This window comes from Nannobrachium achirus, assembly GCF_963921795.1.
Source record: "Nannobrachium achirus genome assembly, chromosome: 22".
NCBI lineage: Eukaryota > Metazoa > Chordata > Actinopteri > Myctophiformes > Myctophidae > Nannobrachium > Nannobrachium achirus.
This window is the reverse complement of record NC_137829.1, coordinates 30,514,020-30,535,050: the sequence shown is the minus strand read 5'-3', so window position 1 is coordinate 30,535,050 and position 21,031 is coordinate 30,514,020. Positions and strand designations below refer to the sequence as shown.

Genomic DNA, 21,031 nt, shown 5'->3' with positions numbered 1-21,031 from the left:
CTGGAAAGCCAACAGAAATAGATTTTACACCTCTCCCGCTTAGCGGAGAGTGTGGCGTGATAGAGGAGGTCTCCCCGAACGCGTGCGTGTGTTCAACTTGCCGACGCAGCGAGCCGCCTGCTCTCCAGCGCCAACTAGAGTTTGAAAATGTCTGAAAATATCACTTTTTTGAGTGGGTGGCTGCACTGGAAAGCCAACAGAAATAGATTTTACACCTCTCCCGCTTAGCGGAGAGTGTGGCGTGATAGAGGAGGTCTCCCCGAACGCGTGCGTGTGTTCAAAGTGCCGACGCAGCGAGCCGCCTGCTCTCCAGCGCCAACTAGAGTTTGAAAATGTCTGAAAATGTCACTTTTTTGAGCGGGTGGCTGCACTGGAAAGCCAACAGAAATAGATTTTACACCTCTCCCGCTTAGCGGAGAGTGTGGCGTGATAGAGGAGGTCTCCCCAAACGCGTGCATGTCTCCAAAGTTGCGACGCAAAGAGACGCCTGCTGTCCAGAGTCAAATTTGTAAAGGTATAACTCCAGTGAACAGCATTTATTCATTTATCATGTTTTTATGTTATTAAAATCTTTCTTTTTTACACAGAAACCTAATTAGCATTTTGTATGTTAGTTTAGATACTTAATCTATATTTTTAACGTCCATATTATGGCAAAATTGTCCGTTTTTCAACGTTTTTCAATGGCTTTAGGGGTACTCTTATTCTGAAGAGATCGGCGCCGGAAGCCTTATTTCTGCTAACGCTATTTCTGCTCATTTCACATAGGACGTTGCATCGACCATTTCTGAGCATGCCAGAAACTGTTTTCATGTGACGCAAGGTTAGTTAGTTTTCACGTGCTGAACGTGAACTCAATTTATAAAACCTCTATGGAGAACGGGTGCGCAGCATTGCTCCGACCGGACGGTTGCATAACAAGATAACACGATGTAGAGGAAACGTCGTGGACTCGTGGTGAAAGATGGCTGAAAAAGGAGGTAAAATGTGTCAAATAGAGGCTGTACGGCTGTCGATAAATGAGCACCTGACGTCGGTGGGAGAGGAGATATTGTGTGTTTTGGACAAACAGCATGCTGATGTCTCAAAGCTTGTCAGAGTGGTTGTGTTGGAGCGCAGAGTTCATGTTCAACCTCTTCCAGAGAGAGATGGAGACACTAGAAACACTGCTGGAGAAACAAAACAAACTGCTGGACGTGATGCTACTGCCACACACCAAACTACACAGAGCAGGTTTGTTAATGATGCATTTCTACCACATGTTTAACACTGTCTGTAGGTAAGACATAACTAGGCCTACTTATGGGCAGTCCCCCATAGCCTACTCATAGCTAAGCTACCTATAGCTAAGTTAAACTGTTTACCACTGCTACATAGGCTACTCATAGTTAAGAATATTGGTCACCACTGTCCATTCAGTTGGCCTACTTTCAACTGAAAACAAAAGAGACAATATAAAAATACTGTGGATTGTGACCAATCAAATAAATAAATAAATGAATAAACCTCATCCAATGAATCTGATGCTACCTCTTCTCTCCTCCTTCTGTCTGTGCATATAGAGGATTCCCCTGAACATGAGGAGAGGAGCTCCAGTCTGGTCCAGGAGCAACCAGAAGAACCTCCACACATTAAAGAGGAGAGAGGAGAGGAGCTTATCCAAAGACCACAGGAGGCTGATGGGTCAACGATGCAAATACGAATTAGTGAGGTGTGGAGCAACACTCTCTCAGGTAAGAACATGATTACTACTGTAAAAAAACGTGATGTTTTGGTCTGTTGACTTCAATCAGATAGTGTTGTTTATCTGAAGAAGAGGTGATGTGATGTGAGAGGTTGCTACTCAGCCCGGGGGCGATAACCGCATGATAGTCATCCCACAGTTATGTGATGGGTAGTCTCACGTAGCCAGACAGATATTACACAATCTCAGAATGCTATACAGAGTGCAGAACTAATCTCTTGTCGAGGTGCCAACTTGCTTCTTGTGCACAGATAGGCCATGTATGGCCTACATGTGCACCAGCAGAGCGCACAATAAGGTGCGCTCACCACCTGCAGCAACACTGCCGATTCCAGTGACATCACCACTGGCATCACCAGACCAGAAATGTTGGTCCCTGATTGGGCTACGGGCTTAAACAACACACAGTTACCTACCTACCAACATACCAACATACCAACATACGCAGCCTAACACAGTACTTGCGCGCTCTGCTGGCGCAATAAATATAATTTCTGCAAAGCAGCAAGCTAAATATGCTTAGATGATTTTGATTTATATTTGTATAAATGTGCGTGACTGTATAAACAAAACTGCAGTGGGGAAGAGGCTTCACATCCGCTTTATCGCTTTACTCATGATCAGAGATTACGTTCCCCAGACTGTATGATGGTCAGATTGGTGGTGCGACGTAGGTGTGAGGGCTCCGTAGTGGCCCAAACTCTTGACCTATAGTAGTGAGAAAAGCCAATCTACAAGCTCACAATGTCCCACATGTTGAGCTTGTAGAATGTAGATTGTTTATTTTTCCAGATTCAATGGAACATTTATTTTAAATTGTTTACATCAGGACGGCACCTTTCAACTGAACAAAACATGGTAAACGTCAATAGTTTGATTTGATCAAATCATGGTATTGCTATGCTGAGTGATAACCAAAAGTTTTTTCTACTGGTGATTTCCACAGAGCACCACAGGGAGAGGTCTTCCGAGTCTAGAGAGATGGCCTCAGCGATGTCAGAGGAACAGCGAGAGACGGACAAGGGACGTGGACTTTTTGACGCAACGATGCAACCCGTAGTAAAGTTGTACAGGATAGGTATGTACCGTTTTATTTACTGTGGTTTAAACCTATAGTAAAGTTGTACAGAATAGGTTTGTAGTGTTGTATTGAATACAAGAATGTGATTGTAGTGTTCTATTGAATATAAGAATGTGATTGTAGTGTTCTATTGAATACAAGAATGTGATTGTAGTGTTCTATTGAATATAAGAATGTGATTGTAGTGTTCTATTGAATATAAGAATGTGATTGTAGTGTTCTATTGAATACAAGAATGTGAGGCCTAAAACACGCTCCCCCCCCCCTAAACCTAACCTTGTTCCTAAACTTATCAGCAGTAAAACTATGCCTAAGCCTAACCTTATTCCTAAATATAACTTCAGTAAAACTATGCCTAGAACTAACCTTATTCCTAAACCTTAACCTCAGAAAAACGAACGAAGAATACAAAAACACTGGGGGCAAGCGGTCTGCGGAAAAAATGGGGCCGAGTGTGTTTTGGGTTCAGCATTCCGGTTACCCTTAAATGACAATTATTATTAGGGCCCGAGAACTGCACAGTAGTACCAAGCCCTATTGTAATTGTGACCGTAGTTGGCTGACTATGAAAACTGGAATATCTTGTCTGTTTCTTGTCCGTAATGCCTCAATGTCCATAGCTGCTGACCTGTTGTGACATCACATTGTTGATATTGTGACATCACATTGATGTGCCATTACTTCATCAAAGATCAAACCCTGTATATCCATACATGGAGACGACTGGATCATCACCTAGATCTCCATATATGGAGCGGAACGTTGCGATGATCTGTGCTAATGTTGTAGAAACAATGCTGAATATGAATACAGTATTGAATACAGTAATATTAAAAAAAATTATTTTTCAAAAATTGAAAAATTATTTTTCAAAATTGGAAAATTCTTCTTCTTCACGTTTTACCGTTTAAAACGTGGGTTCTTGAACAGACTTATTACATTGCTGTACATACGGTAAAACCGGAAAAAGGGACAAAATACCTTTTCAATCATAACAATTTCCATTTATTACAAGGAATAATAGGTACACCATAGTTCAATATGATACTGGTTTCAGTGGTACATTGAAGCCTAAGTGGTCTTTAATTCGAGTGGTTAAATAAGGACATCTCATCCGATCTGTGTCTACTTGTGGATAGACACAGATGGGACTCCATGTTGGTCAAGTGGAAAGAATATATAGATAAAACTGGTACTTGTCAAAAGAAGGAAAATAAAATAATAAAAAAAATGGAATTAATTACCCTTAATAAGGGCGTAACTGTTTAGTGAATCAAGTGGGGACTGGACTTAGTTAATTCATGTATCGAAGGGAATGAACAAAACAAAGAACTCCATGTCAGGAATAATGAAAAAAAGCAGATCTACAAGTTCACAACATGTCACTTTGGCCATGATGTGAACTGATAGATTGGTGGTCTTGGTCCAGAAGTATGGACAGAAAAATAGCAGATCTACAAGCACACGACACGTAGCTTAGCGCCATGAAGTGAACTGGTAGATGGGCTATTAGGTCATACAGCATAAGAGGGGAAAGTACACTCATTCTCATTCATTCTTTTGCCATAACATACGCGAAATACGACCTGTGGTAGGAGCGTGCCCTAGGCAAAGGCTTTGTAGCGGGCACAGAAAGGCGGCATGGTGACCATGCAGGCGAGGAGAATGGCATGTCATTTAGTCGCCTGGCGTGACAGTAGAGATGAGGAGAGCCGGGCAGAGGAGGAGAGCATCTGGGGGTCCCTCGGTTTCTCTGGCCCTGGTCCCTGGAGGAGGGCGTGTTGTTGAGTTGGCACCTTGGTCTGCTCTAGGCCAAGAACGACCACCGGGGCCGTACCAAGCTTTGTAGCGGGCAGACATAGCAGCATGGCGGGCCTTGGAGATGGGGAGAACAGCTTGTTGACCGTCTCTTTTCACCCTTGGTGCAGCCCATGCGCTCAGTAGTCCTCTCCTCTTAGTCGGTGGACTTCAGGTGTGAGGCCGGAGAAGGGGAGAGAAAGACTGGAAACTTTTCTATGTCACCCCCCCTCCGCCATTGGTCAAGCAATAGTGTTATAGAGAGAGATAGCTTTTAGAGAGAGCCTTTTGGAGTTCCTTCAGGCTGGCTGGTTCAGGCAGAAGAGAGTGTCCTCTGGAAACACACACACACGTCTTTTCCTGGGGAGACCCTCCCACTTCCTGATAGGGGTGTTGCCAAAGGATAGCAGGGTCTCTACATCATATTTTGTATTGCATTCATTTTAACTTTCATACATTTGCAGAACATCACAACTGACTCTTCAGAGGCGTATCATTGTTTTCCAAACCAAGAATGTCATTAATTGATATGCGACATGGACGGAATTACATCACACAGTAGACGGTACATCACTCAGTACATAAGCAATTCATATTGTTTCCTTTATACATTTACACACAACCTTATTGATGTTCCGTCCAACAATATTGAACCTTATGTTTGCTTATATATCAAGTGATTGAAATAGTCATTTCAGATTGTCTTCATTCATGCTGACAAAGACATAGTGAGGGGTTTTGGTGACCAAGCAGTTCAACATTTCTAAGTCAGCAGGCAGAATGTTATCTGTTTTATGGCTTCCCCCCCACTGTCTTGGATCTCAAAGTTTGTTTAGCTTGTAGATAACGGTGTCAGGAAAAAGGGGTGAGAGAAAGGTTAGGACATGGTCAGGCAGTCCATGACCCCAGCCCTGATTGATTGGAAAGGGCCCGGGGTCTAGAGAGACACCCACACAGAGTCCAACCAGATTGCATGTAGTTATGACATTTTGGGGAAATGGTCCAGGATTATTATTACACATCCCCCCTATTTCTCTTATTTGTCATCCATGACATCGTCCTGGATTCACACCTACGAGAAATATGTAAGGAAAAGGGCAGCTGGGAGAAATGATCCAAAATGGCACACTGTCCAAAGTCTCTCCGGGTCTGCGATTGTCCATTCATGGTTCCTTCCCTTGAGCAAAAAAAACAAAAAGGTGGCAGCATAAAAACAAATTGGAATACGTAATCTCTCAGACCTCTTCAATCGTCATTTCATGTTGTTATGGCAACTTACATTCGAAACACACATTCCATGCCTGAGAGAGAGAGATGAAGAGAGAGATGAAGAGAGAGAGTAATGTCGTAAGGTTCTATTTTCTATATTTATTGGCCATAATGTGGTGTACACATAAAAGGGCATCTATATTCTCATAGCGGCTCTTATCTGGCTTTAAGGGAGTACATATAATTGATATGTTTCTGAAACTAAAATAAAATAAAACAAAACAAAACAACTGTCATCCCATTCTATGTCTGGGAGAGAATTCCAGTTTTTCCAAAAATATCTTATCAGTGTTGTCGTGGATTTTATACTGAGAAACAGACAAACAAACATAATTAAAAGGAAGGAAAAATAAATATAAAATATCAACACGTTATCAACAAGAATTTATGTTACTGGGCTGCATTAATATGGACTGTATGCTTAGGGATGCGTGCATATGCGTCCTATCATTTGCAGATAGAGGTGGTGGTTCCCATGGGTAGGGAACGTTGTTTTTTTTTTATATATGCTTTGCCAGGGCTAAAACAGACATACGTCTGAGTGATGGTCCTGCCATCAGTGACCAGTAGACCTGTGCTTAGTAGGCCTCTTTGGTCTCTAAATACACGTCAAGTGGAATTTGTTTCCCTGAATATGTTGGGTCGGATGGTGACCCAAAGTACCACCTTCCAGGGAAAAAACAAGTTAAGGTTTCCTTGCCAAAGCTAAGGAGACAAACCAAATGAACAGAATAGGGCACAGTATTAGTAGTGGTAGTAGGTTGCCCATGTGGGGGAAACCATTACAACTTAATGCAAAGTACATGCCCAGCGTATCGTACTACAGTATATGTATTGGGTGGGCACGTGACCTCAAGTGTGTTCCATCGTGACCCCCCTTTTGTGGATGTTTTTGTGGGTGCTCTATATGAATCCCCCCATGGTGCTGGTGGAAAAAACAACCGCAGAGTCGTATAGACGCCAGCAGCACAAAAAACATTTAGGAACAACAAAAATATTCCTTATCAAAGGGGTGGGGTCTTAGGAGCACGACTATTGAGTCAGGTGATCATACAGACAGACATGGGTGGGTTTCAAGAAATTTGCGAGTAAGCAAGATTCTAATTGTGACTCACAATGCCTGTGTTAAAAGGCAGTCAGACTTTTCCTCAAAAGTGATATGGCAAAAATAGTTAAGTGTTCCATATATAATGCACCAACATTTTTAATACAATCTTTATGACATGGGAAACTAGTTTTGTTTGAAAGCAACACTGTCTAGTTTAATTTAGAACTTACGCTGATATTACTTTGTCTACAAGTTTGTCTACAAGTTATATCATCGAAGTAGACCCAATATGATATGTACAATTTCTTTGTGAACTGCCCTGGAACTTTTAGAATTTAAAATGTGTTTAACATATTCTTCTCTAAGTCAATCGGTTGCAGTTTTGCTACTAAAGTTAATTCAAAATTTGGGCATCATTTCCAAAGTCGAAGTATTTCAGTTAAACCATTTAAATCCTTAAAAGTTACACAATTGCAAATTGAGAGGTTTGCTTTGAGTATGGGCTGTTCCAGCTAAAACAAATTAAAGGTATTTTAAGTTTAATTAAGTTGGCTAGTACTTTAATTAGGTGTGGTTATCACAAGTAGACCACATACACATTTGCCACTGAAATGAATCATCACTTATGGGAGGTAAAAGACAAAGATAGGATGTTTACACATGCAGTAAACATATAGCCTACAACAGGTTAGTCTTAGAAGTGAGAAACGAAACCCAACTAAAAAGTGCATAAATCTTTAAATAACATTAGCCCTTTGCTACGAAAGTGTCTTACACTGTTACAGCATGGACCAGTCACTTATAAGAGATTATAGACTTCTGACTGTTCAGCAGGACCACAGGCCGTGTGCCTGGTTTACGACCTGTCGGAAGCAGGCCCAGGACAAACAGCCCCCCCCCCTTCCTGCCGGGGTAGGGTTCAGGGGTTAGTATTTAGCCATGACATCCTTGCTAGTTACACAAATCTTATTTTGTTCTCAAATTTGAAGCATTGCTTTGGGGTATCACTCGTTTTTTTCTTTTTACAAAAACAACTGTTCTAGATTTCATCCAGCAACTGAAATTAATCTAATAATTGAGTCCAAAAATGGAGACCCTGTGAATTAAACACAAGATAGTACATTAATGTGCCAGACTTTCCTCACTTAGCCCTATAAATGAATTTAACAAGTGATCGCGTTGGTCGTTTATTCACCCGTCGTGGCACGAAAGGTGAACAAAATACCCGCTGAAGTCCTGGGATATTTAGTGGTTCACACACAGTTGGTTGGCTGCGTGTAAACGACAGATTCGGCTTCGAGGCAGCTCACTAGTATGCGCTCGGCAGAAGGTGTCCAATATTCCAGACTACACCAGCGTTGCTCTCCTAAGTTCAGAAAACATGGAAGTACTGAAAAATTTGAAAAATAATAAACTAACAGAGTATATTCTTATTTGACATTCACTCTCTTATTTCACAGGGTAATTGTCAAACAGGATCTCTGCCAGCTTATCTTCTTTAAGTGATTTGACTAAAGGAGGAGACTCAAGAAAATTAATATTCAAATTTAAAGTGATTGATTTCAATAACCGGATAAAACAAAAGAACTGAAATATTACATTTTAAATATTTCCAAACGTCAAAATAGTAATAATAATAATAATCAAATACTGGTTTAATAGAACAGATTGGACTAGCTTAAAATTAATTAATCCACTCCAATCATCAACCAACCAAGTATATTAGTCACACAACATGTAAAGGTACTCGAGTTTGGAAACATTTAAAATATCAGGTCCCAATCAGGGAAAAACTACAAAGCAATTGAGAAATAGTTCAGTTTGATATCGATTAAAGATTGGTGAGTTAGAGTGTCCTTTAAAACGATATGAACCAAAACATTTGCATCAACCTATTAATTTATAATTGAAAACTCGCTAAACACCTACTCGCACAGTTGACCTATGAACAAGTCACAGACTGTTAAAAGCTTCAAAGCAGCTCTGTGATTTGAGAACAAAATCACTAATAGAATGAGTTAATGTGAACATTAACTCACTAGGATGTGTGTCCTGGGACCATTTAGGTTGAAATACATCCCCAGGAGACTAGATTGTTATCATGGCTAAAATTTAAACCAGAGTCACTATACTTAAGGCATAGTTAAGTTAGCCACAGAATAGGACAGTGAAATGTTTTGGCCGAGAAGAGTATTTCCCAAAATTCAATTTAGAATATAAGTCACAGCGGCTATGCCTGTTTCAGACAGCCACAAAGAAGTGATAGCGTGCCTTATTTCTGTCAGTCACAGGTGGGAGAAGAGTGGAGCTCACGTGATGCTACACCCGCCCCCGTCTCTGACTGTCAGCAAAAAAAACACGTTTCTCATTCCGGTTTGTTTTGTTTGTTTGTTTGTTTTTGTCAAAGGTGTTGGTCCAATCATCCTGGCACTTATGTATTACAAATGTGAATCTCATGGCGGTTGCACCAGCCACAAGTCATGAACGTGGCGGATCAGACCAACGTTAATGATACATTTTGTAATACACACTCCAAGAACATATAGGCCAAGACAAATATCATACACCATTTACAAAAAGGGAAAAACCGCTTCACAAAACTCCATCAATCAATAACTCACACCGGTTAACAGCCTGATTAACAGCCTGATAACGATTCTGCTCAAACTATTGTTATTGACTGATGGAAAAGGCAAAACTTGTTTCCGTCAGTGGTGTGACAGATGCAGAGGAAAGATAAGGGAGATAAACAACCGCTACTTTTATCACCGTAATGTGAGCACATAGTTATCAATTATAGTGAACACTGCTACCATCTATTTAATCAAAAATGGGAGGTTCCGTACTAAAAATGATCCCATACTGGCTTCAGCATTGAGTTATCAACTAAAGTGAAGCATTTCACATGAATCAACCTACCACAGTGACATGATTGATTGATGGGAAAGGCAGAACGTGTTTCTGTCAGTGGTGTGACAGATGCAAAGGAAAGATAAGAGAGATAAACAATAGCTACTTTTATCACCGTAATGTGAGCTTTATTACTCAATGGAATGTCATGAGACTCTCAGTTATGTCTCATTGACTCCATAGAACTAAGCTTGCATTTCCTGTGTTAACCCATGCGTTGGTAGTTTTAAAACAGGAAAAGGAACTGACAAGGAAATTGGTTCACTAGCTGTCCAAAGCATGCTCTAACACACAGGCAGAGTCAAATACCCTGGAAAACAATGAAATAATGCAATCGCAACATAATATATTTCATAGTGTGATAACCACTTCAGATTGTCAAGTCCAATTTGCAAGGCCCTGTTCATTAGTTGAGTGTCAAAGCTGTCATTTCGGATGAAAACAGTTTAGCTGACTGAATATAGTCCTAACATTCCATGTCAGATAAATATTTCTATTGTCTGACCCCCCCACGGGGTGGTCGCAAAACAAAAGAAAGGACTTTTAAGTCCAAAATAAAGTCACCTGTGTAATCTAGGTATTAGGCACGCATGCACGCACTGGAAGGACAGTATTGTCCATCTACAAATGCTATTGCAGGTTAAGATAACCGTGGGGCAAAATAGAGCAAAGTGCATAATATGTTTTAGTCATAATACAATTTTTAATCTGGGTTGAGACCACTTTGGTCATACTAATTCTAGGATTCTATTTAACAAAAATAATAGTACATTAAAGTTAGAGGTTTGGAGCAGAGTCATGGAGGCCTGGACATTTCAACCCTAATCGAGTTCAGGGCTTGCCATTAATTAAAACAGAAAATGCATATGCCTCTAACCGAAACCTCTAAGCCGAATGTAATTGTCTCACTTAAAATACATATTAGCAATGTTACGTTTTGTTTGATTAATAATTACAATGACTAAATGTTAGCACTGGAGCCTTGAAAAGTTCTCTACATTTTAAACCAACCAGTGATGGATTTCTTTTGGGACAGATCACAGAGATGGTATTTCGTCATTCCAGTATATTGTATCCAATATAGGTCCAGCTATACTTTATTTCGATTCAGGTTTGACACAAGCCAACATTCATTACTTTATTCAGACCCTAATTTAAATTGTGGTGGGACATGAAACAAGTTTAGAACTCAGTGCCTACACCTGGGGTCTGTGGACGTCCAATCTATCACTTCACTTGAATAGTATGCAACTGGGCTATAAAGCTTCAAGTAGGGTAATAAAACGGACGCTGTAATCTCTCACCTCACTGCCCTCATGGCATGTACTGGTCCTATCATATAGACAAATCTAACATCTCTGAAAAGTTAGGACTGTGAAATAATCACAGAATTAGTTTCATAATTGCTTCCATTAACAACAAATTAGGTTTTGGATCAACACGTAAGCCGGTTGGATTCCAGTTAGAATTCAGTTGGATAAGTCAGGAACTTGTCAGACAAACAACAACACAGGTTACAGACAAGTTACAGAGTTAAATCAATTGAATGAAAATAAGGGGTTCAAATTCAATTAAGATTTTACAAGCCAGGATCTATGAGATAATTAAATCACTATTATACTTATGCTAATTATAATTTAAGCTTTAAGCTAATTTGAAAGCAATTCATAAAGTGGTATGAATCAAGTTTGCCCTGATTTAATTTTAAAACAACTCAGTTTGCTTGGAAACTTAATTGTCAATTGAGACAAACTACAGCTGGAATAGTGGTCAAATACTTAGTACGTTTTCACCATCTCCTCATATCTGTAGAAAAAGAATCCTAGTTTGCTCTTTAAATGCCACAATATTACCAGACCCTTGGTTGTGCCTAAAAACTACAAATACAGGGAGGAGGGGTTGGTCGGTCAAAAAGCAAAAATATACAGGAAAAGGGAGTGGAGCTACCACACAGAACCGGGCCTATATGGCACATGGTTGAGGACACATACTGAGTTTCACCCCCCTTGCTTGTTAAGTTCAGTTGACATTTTACAGATTGACATTGCTCATAAACACCAACCCACTCTAAGATGGCAGCCATACAGTATGCTACACTAATGCAAATTTGTGGAGTTGCGTGAACCTCCGTTTTACTTCTCTCTCTTCTCACAGAGCCAAAGTCAGTGATTTCAGCTGGATGCAAATTGTTGCATTCAGCTGACTTCACTGAGCCTATGGTTTACAGTAAAAAGGGCAAGAGAATTTTGTGTCTTGGTTCGAGGCGGACCTCGTTTGTGTGCTCTCTGTCACAAAACATGCTGTTTCCTTTCATTATAACAAAGGAAAACTGACATGTCTGAGTACCCAAAATAGGGCAGAGCACGACCTTGTCAAAAAGAAAATGGTCACTCAGTCAGAATTAAGAGCACAGACTGGGTTACACAAAGTGCAAACGGAAAACTCAAAGACACATATTGAATTACCATCAACAGTCAAGTAAATTCGCTTAAGCGACCACTTGATGCACCTTTTCTTTTAACGCAGACAGTCAATGTCTTGGTTACATCACTGCAACCCTGACATCAATGACAGGTTTTTGGGAGTGTTTTCTACAGATGTTCCGTATATCTTGTTTATAACAACATTCTCAGAACTAACAGTTTTACTAATACATCCCGTCCTCTTCGAGATGACACACTAAATGTCATTTCTACTAGATGACCACTTAGAAAAGAATAAACCTCTAAATCCTTTCTGTTCAGGGCACATGGGAGTAAACTAGTCATGACACGTTTGCCTCTTAAACAACACGTGCCGACTCCTTCTGCGAATCAATCTCAACTTTAGTTACACTAAGGTGGAAAGTTCACAAAGATTGAATACTCCCGAGCCTCCAAATGATTATTCATCTTGATTTACGCGAAAAATCTAGATAAACGTATCATGTGTTCACAGACTTGCTGAACTCGCCTGCATTGAGTGCCACTCACTCAACTATAGTTACTGTTAATAGTTCCTGAAGAAACTTCACAATCGCTATAGGTTAAGAATTAATTGAGTATTGCGCGTACACACTTCCACGCATAGCGTGGCTTTGTGTACTTACACACAAGGCTGCACTGCTATAGTCTTCGAGAAAACAGAAACAACCGCTTTCTCTACTACAGCTGTGCAGTCCTGCGTCACGCAAAAAAAAAAACTTTTACTACTTTCGATAATCTGGTCATGACAACTTCTGATTGTCCATTCAACTTCAAAGCAACCTGCCTACCTGGATTATGTGAATCATGGTAGGATGGCAGATGAAGACATTTACCAGTTCACTCAACTTAATTCACTAAAACTGAATATGAAAGCAAAACAACCATAATAATTGGCCTATTATTATCGTTACTTTTATAAAAACTACCTAATAAAATAAATAGATAAATTCCAAAAAAATTATTATAATTTTTTTTTTTTCCAAAAATTATTTTCAATTTTCCATATTTTAGCATGTACAGCAAGGTAATAAAAGTCTGTCCCTTCGTGGTCGCCATTAATATGTAGAAACAATGCTGAATATGAATACAGTATTGAATACAGTAATATTAAAAAAAATTATTTTTCAAAAATTGAAAAATTATTTTTCAAAATTGGAAAATTCTTCTTCTTCACGTTTTACCGTTTAAAACGTGGGTTCTTGAACAGACTTATTACATTGCTGTACATACGGTAAAACCGGAAAAAGGGACAAAATACCTTTTCAATCATAACAATTTCCATTTATTACAAGGAATAATAGGTACACCATAGTTCAATATGATACTGGTTTCAGTGGTACATTGAAGCCTAAGTGGTCTTTAATTCGAGTGGTTAAATAAGGACATCTCATCCGATCTGTGTCTACTTGTGGATAGACACAGATGGGACTCCATGTTGGTCAAGTGGAAAGAATATATAGATAAAACTGGTACTTGTCAAAAGAAGGAAAATAAAATAATAAAAAAAATGGAATTAATTACCCTTAATAAGGGCGTAACTGTTTAGTGAATCAAGTGGGGACTGGACTTAGTTAATTCATGTATCGAAGGGAATGAACAAAACAAAGAACTCCATGTCAGGAATAATGAAAAAAAGCAGATCTACAAGTTCACAACATGTCACTTTGGCCATGATGTGAACTGATAGATTGGTGGTCTTGGTCCAGAAGTATGGACAGAAAAATAGCAGATCTACAAGCACACGACACGTAGCTTAGCGCCATGAAGTGAACTGGTAGATGGGCTATTAGGTCATACAGCATAAGAGGGGAAAGTACACTCATTCTCATTCATTCTTTTGCCATAACATACGCGAAATACGACCTGTGGTAGGAGCGTGCCCTAGGCAAAGGCTTTGTAGCGGGCACAGAAAGGCGGCATGGTGACCATGCAGGCGAGGAGAATGGCATGTCATTTAGTCGCCTGGCGTGACAGTAGAGATGAGGAGAGCCGGGCAGAGGAGGAGAGCATCTGGGGGTCCCTCGGTTTCTCTGGCCCTGGTCCCTGGAGGAGGGCGTGTTGTTGAGTTGGCACCTTGGTCTGCTCTAGGCCAAGAACGACCACCGGGGCCGTACCAAGCTTTGTAGCGGGCAGACATAGCAGCATGGCGGGCCTTGGAGATGGGGAGAACAGCTTGTTGACCGTCTCTTTTCACCCTTGGTGCAGCCCATGCGCTCAGTAGTCCTCTCCTCTTAGTCGGTGGACTTCAGGTGTGAGGCCGGAGAAGGGGAGAGAAAGACTGGAAACTTTTCTATGTCACCCCCCCTCCGCCATTGGTCAAGCAATAGTGTTATAGAGAGAGATAGCTTTTAGAGAGAGCCTTTTGGAGTTCCTTCAGGCTGGCTGGTTCAGGCAGAAGAGAGTGTCCTCTGGAAACACACACACACGTCTTTTCCTGGGGAGACCCTCCCACTTCCTGATAGGGGTGTTGCCAAAGGATAGCAGGGTCTCTACATCATATTTTGTATTGCATTCATTTTAACTTTCATACATTTGCAGAACATCACAACTGACTCTTCAGAGGCGTATCATTGTTTTCCAAACCAAGAATGTCATTAATTGATATGCGACATGGACGGAATTACATCACACAGTAGACGGTACATCACTCAGTACATAAGCAATTCATATTGTTTCCTTTATACATTTACACACAACCTTATTGATGTTCCGTCCAACAATATTGAACCTTATGTTTGCTTATATATCAAGTGATTGAAATAGTCATTTCAGATTGTCTTCATTCATGCTGACAAAGACATAGTGAGGGGTTTTGGTGACCAAGCAGTTCAACATTTCTAAGTCAGCAGGCAGAATGTTATCTGTTTTATGGCTTCCCCCCCACTGTCTTGGATCTCAAAGTTTGTTTAGCTTGTAGATAACGGTGTCAGGAAAAAGGGGTGAGAGAAAGGTTAGGACATGGTCAGGCAGTCCATGACCCCAGCCCTGATTGATTGGAAAGGGCCCGGGGTCTAGAGAGACACCCACACAGAGTCCAACCAGATTGCATGTAGTTATGACATTTTGGGGAAATGGTCCAGGATTATTATTACAATGTCACTTCCTCTCTCTTCCTTCTAGACCTCCCACTCCACCCTGTGTGTAAAGAGGAGCAAGAGAGGAGCTCCAGTCTGGTCCAGGAGGAACCGCAACCTCCACAAATTAAAGAGAAACATGAGGAGCTTCTTCAAAGAGCCGAGGAGGCTGATGGGTCCAAGTTGACATTACTAGCAGTGCGAAGTCAAGATGATGATGATGATGAAAACCAAGAGCCAGAGCCTGTAGCCAGCACCTCAAACGAACACATGAAAACACAAGCTCATGTAGAGGACTGTGGAACATCATCACCAACTGCTGACGACCAGCTCCTCTCTTCACACTGTTCTGACTCTGACACTGAAGACAGTGATGAGAGGGAGGAGACCAGGGAAGGTCAGTCAGTTTTGAAAGCACTGAGATCACACAAGGCACATGTGGAAGGGCAAAGATCCTCTTTCAGTAACAAGTTGTCCCAGGATCTGAACTCATCAAAACAAACTCACTCCACGGGGAGTCACACAGAGAGTGGCAAAGGTTTTAGACAAAAAGGTAATCTGAAGAAACACACAATGATTCATACAGGTGAAAAAAGGTTCAGTTGTACAGTGTGTGGCAAAAGGTTTAGAGAAAAAGGTAATCTGAAGAAACACACAATGATTCATACAGGTGAAAAAAGGTTCAGTTGTACAGTGTGTGGCAAAAGGTTTAGAGAAAAAGGTAATCTGAAGAAACACACAACGATTCATACAGGGGAAAAGGCCTTTACATGTGCAGTTTGTGGTAAAGGCTTTGGTCAAAAGATCACTTTGCAACAACACATGATGACTCGTACAGGAGAAAAACCCCATATGTGTATAGTTTGTGGTAAAAGCTTTGGTCTAATAGTTCATTTGAAACAACACATGAAGACTCATACAGGAGAAAAACCCCATACGTGTACAGTTTGTGGTAAAGGCTTTGTTCAAATGATCACTTTGCAACGACACATGATGACTCATACAGGAGAAAAACCCCATACGTGTACAGTTTGTGGTAAAGGCTTTGTTCAAATGATCAATTTGCAACGACACAGGATGACTCATACAGGAGAAAAAACCCATATGTGTACAGTTTGTGGTAAAGGCTTTGGTTTTATGGGTAATTTGAAACAACACATGAAGACTCATACAGGAGAAAAACCATTAACTTGTACAGTTTGTGGTAAAGGCTTTCGTCGCATGCATCAAGTGAAACAACACATGATGACTCATGAAGGGGGGAAAAAACGTTAGTTTATGGAGCAGTGTAAAAACCCATTGCGTGTACAGTTTGTGGTAAAGGCTTTCGTATCTTGTGTATTGTGAAATGACTCATGAGGACTCATGAAGGGGGGAAAAAAGGTTTGTTAGTTTATGGTGCCGCAGAAAAACCCTTTGCGTGTACAGATTGTTGTAAAAGCTCTCTTAGTATGGGTCATGTCGACTCATGTGAAACAACTCATGAGGAAGGCTAGAAAAAAACCTTAGTTTATGGTGCTGTAAGTGTTTTTTGTAGTTGAAGTTTGTTCAAAGTTAAAGCTATAGATTCAGAAGGCAATCATAGCTATAGTGTTTGTTCAGTAACAGTAAAATTGGTAGGCCGATCAAATCGCTTTGCCTGAGAAGTTTTCAGGTGGGACACCAATTTCATCAAACCAGGAACCTCCCTTTTTTTGCTTTACTGTATTTAGGAATCCATTATTTAGCTTCATTTGCTTTTTATTTGTTTTATCTGCTTAAATTTGATTGTGCTCCAGTTCCGAATTTGTATCTTTGTTTATTTGTTTCTTACATTTTAAATTGTGTATTGATACTGGAGAGAATTGTTAGTTGAACAATAGTTTTGTTTTGGTTTTGAAAGAAGCAAATAAACAATCTCTGTAATCTAATATGAATATGTGATCTGTTCCATATAAAAAGTCCTTTATTAAGTTTTGACTTGAGTAAAAGTGCCTAAATATTGACATCAAAATATACTTAAAGTATGGAAAGTGTCCCATTTCACAAGTTTCTGAATGTATAGCAATATTTGAAAATGGCCGATCTACAGTCGCTTAAGACACCTTGTGAGTTTGTTGGCTATTTTTGAAAAATATTAAGTATATTGCAGGTCTTAAATGGTTTGTCACGTTTTGTAATAACATCAAAATTATTGAAAATCCCTCACAAATTGTACTCGAGTTACAGTACTTTCAGAACATGTAATTTGTTACTTTCCACCACTAATGCAAATATTGCAATTTTCATTCATATGAACTTTAGTAATGCGTAATCCCCACTCGTCTTGAGTATGGATGTCACGGTATGAGAGTTGAATGAGGAAATATCACAGTTTAAAGATTTTATTATTATGTAATATACTATATTATACTATGGTGGATACAAATATTTTCTCCTTGAAAATGCCTCATGTATTGAAAAGGTAGAAGAATGTGCCGTATATGCTGCAATTCACTGTAGCTGCCTTTTAAAATCAGACTTGACACAAGGTTCAGAGTCTTGTCCCTGTCCACACCCTGTGTTTGATTACTCACCACTAAAACCCTATATTCTTTGTTGACCGGCGTCCCCCAATTCATTACACTTAAAGTGAAATATTAAAACCAAAGAAATCCAGTAACTCATGATAATAATAATAGAATATTACCAATCAAAAAAGGATTTATAATACAGAAATGTCAACGAGAAGAAAAGTACTGAAAAGTACTGTATGTTAATTTATGCACTCAATACTCCTTTTACATGAGGACCATTTACTTTTTAGACAAATGTACACTTTTCATTTGGAAATCAAGGTCCCAAGGTCTGGAAGAGAAGTGGAAAGGAATTAAAATGCCTTGAAATTGGTCCTGAATAACAATTTTTATTAGCAGCCTTTATCGATTATTAGTTAGTTCCATTGACTGTTGCACTTAGCTGTAAACTCTTCTGGTAATGATGTGTATGTTAGCCTAGTAGGATTGACTTTTCTCTGTGGGCAGCATATGGTTGATCTCTGCAGGAGAGTAGAAACTGGGACAACAGCCCAGTTGTGTGTGTGTGTGTGTGTGTGTGTGTGTGTGTGTGTGTGTGTGTGTGTGTGTGTGTGTGTGTGTGTGTGTGTGTGTGTGTGTGTGTGTGTGTGTGTGTGTGTGTGTGTGTGTGTGTGTGTGTGTGTGTGTGTGTGTGTGTGTGTGTGTGTGTGTGTGTGTGTGTGTGTGAGAGTCGATTCTGTGATTTGTCACCCCATGCTCTGGGTTACATTTCCCCCGTCAACCAGGGGTGTAATCTAAGGTCCCTGGGGTCGAGGATGGCAGTTTCCACACCCTAGAATTCCAATTCAAACTCAAATTCAGTTGTCTTATGCATATTTTCTCCACCATTGTTGTCTTTTTTTTCACAGACTAATCTGATTTTAGATCAGTGCTGAATCTCAATCCATCTAAACTCAGCACAAAAAGAAAGGAAACTTGACTTCGGTCCATTATATCTCCCCTTTAATAATACCAATTTGTTTTATATAATGTGTTTTATATCATTTTTATCTTTGATTCGTCACCTTTACAACGCGGTACAGCTTGTAAGCATCAGGAATGTGAGCAGGGACGTGCTGGCCATTGGGAAAAGCGGGACAACTCCCGAACGGCCGGTTCATTCCCGGCCGGTCCAGGCCGGCCATTAGGAAAAAAATACAAATAAAATGTCGGCCTTCGTTCCATTTTGGGGGCTTGGCGGCCAACAAAGTAAATCGTCACTGTCGGGCAGAAAACCTTGTATCTCCAAGTCTCAAATTTGCACATTTTATCGCAAAGTAAAACCCTGCTTCATCATACAAGGCTGTCGCACAAAAGTAGTGAAAACAGCAGATCTACAAGCACACAACGCCTCGCACCGCAAGGCGTTGTGTGCTTGTAGATCGGCTGTTTTCACTAGTTTAAATCATTTTTAAAATGGTTTTGGACATACAAGGTTTCCACCCGTTAATGACAAAATATAACTCATGTAATTGGCCCACTGGCTTGTCACTTGTCATGATCTGAAATGGCACATATTTGAGTAGCAGCAGCGCTATAGAGAGAGATCTCTCTCTATAGCGCGCAATGAGGGCCTCTACAACTCTTTTTTCCCGGGCTGAATCAGGGGCCCAGCACGTCCCTGAATGTGAGGCATGAGCTACACAGCCAAACATGTGGGTAGCGCCGTCCAAAATCTTGCCAAAATGGCTTGCAATACTGTTCTGCTGGCATTTACTCTCGTTTTGGGCTTTCCTGACACTGAGCTTAAAATGAACAAAGTGTAAAAATAGCCAATATTGTTTTTTCTTTTCCTTATTACTTTGGGAGAGTGCAATCATTCAATGCACCAAGTGATAAAGGTGAATACCAAAAGAACAGTATTGCAGGCCTGCCAGGCCATTTTGACTATTTTTGGAGGGGCGCTACCCATACGTTTGGCTGTGTTGCTCATTCCGTGAATGCCCGATCCTTACCTCGTTGTAAAGGTGACAAATCAACGATAACAACGATATCAAACACAATACCATTTGGCATAATTAAAGGGAAGATATAATGGACCAAATGTTGGCAATTTTTGGGTCAGTGCTACCCACACATTTGGCTGTGGTGCTCATTCCACGAATGCCCAATGCTTACAAGCTGTACAGTACTAATGTGAAAATGTGTGAACTATTCCTTTAAGCTAAAACAACTATCTTTCTTTAGAGTGTTCCTTGAGCACTGCTGGCCAATCAGAGAAAGGAGGGCCGCTGCTGGTAGAATGATATATAGAGTTGCAGATAAGGGGTCCTTCAGAGATCTCTCCGGAGTGCAGCTGAAACTTGTTGGTTTCAGGTGGACGCTGTCTTCTAGCTTGCTGTGGATGCAACTTTATGTTGTGAAATATCAGGCTTGTATTCTGTTTACTTTCATGCATTTGCTGTTCATATGTTTATATATTCATGTGGGGAATCTACCCTGTGTAATCATTAAACAATGCTGAGTTTTAATAGCTGAACTGTGCTCCTGTGTAAACGTCTCATAACTGGACTATTTAGGATATAGGACGACGCATCAGCTGGTGACCCTCGACGTCTATCCTGTCTGGAGTCCAGGCGTCCAGTCCAGGAGACTTTTCGGTCCATTGGGGACCCATCCGCAGGTTTTTTAGCAATATTTGATGGTACAATTTAGGGATCCCTGAAAAAATGCATGTATATGCTTAGTATAGTTAATTGTACCATGTAAAGTATTGTACGAAAACTGCATTATACCAAATTTAGGTCAATGATAGTATTGTTTTTAGAGTGTAGAGATAATGACATGAATTATGAACAGCATCTGATTTCTTGTGTGGATTTGGATGGTGACGTTTGAGATCACATTTACCAGTAATGCTTTGAGGTCATAGGGTGTAGATTTGCCTGGTGAAGTCTGAGATATAAGGTCAAATTTGAGTTAAATGCTTAGACAAGGTGTGGTATAGATTTTTGAATAGCATTTGAATAATTTCTGTGCAAACTTAAGTCTTTTAATCTCATTGCACCATATTATATTGAGAATTGTATGAGAGACTTTTGTCTGTATGTTTATTAGCTCTTTTGAATCGATTTTAATAATAGTTAACAACAGGAGATAAAAAATATAT

General features: G+C 40.2%; 1 protein-coding gene across 1 annotated transcript; it reads left to right on the top strand.

Moving 5' to 3' along the window:
* Positions 1 to 949: 949 nt before the first annotated feature.
* Positions 950 to 20,468, top strand: LOC308307572 (uncharacterized protein; the record flags this gene model as incomplete). Its single annotated transcript, XM_080752840.1, has 5 exons — positions 950 to 1,233; positions 1,563 to 1,733; positions 2,691 to 2,822; positions 15,435 to 15,586; positions 20,442 to 20,468. The coding sequence occupies exons 1-5, from the start codon at positions 1,074 to 1,076 to the stop codon at positions 20,466 to 20,468; spliced, it is 642 nt and encodes a 213-aa protein (XP_080608966.1). The 5' UTR covers positions 950 to 1,073.
* Positions 20,469 to 21,031: the final 563 nt, after the last annotated feature.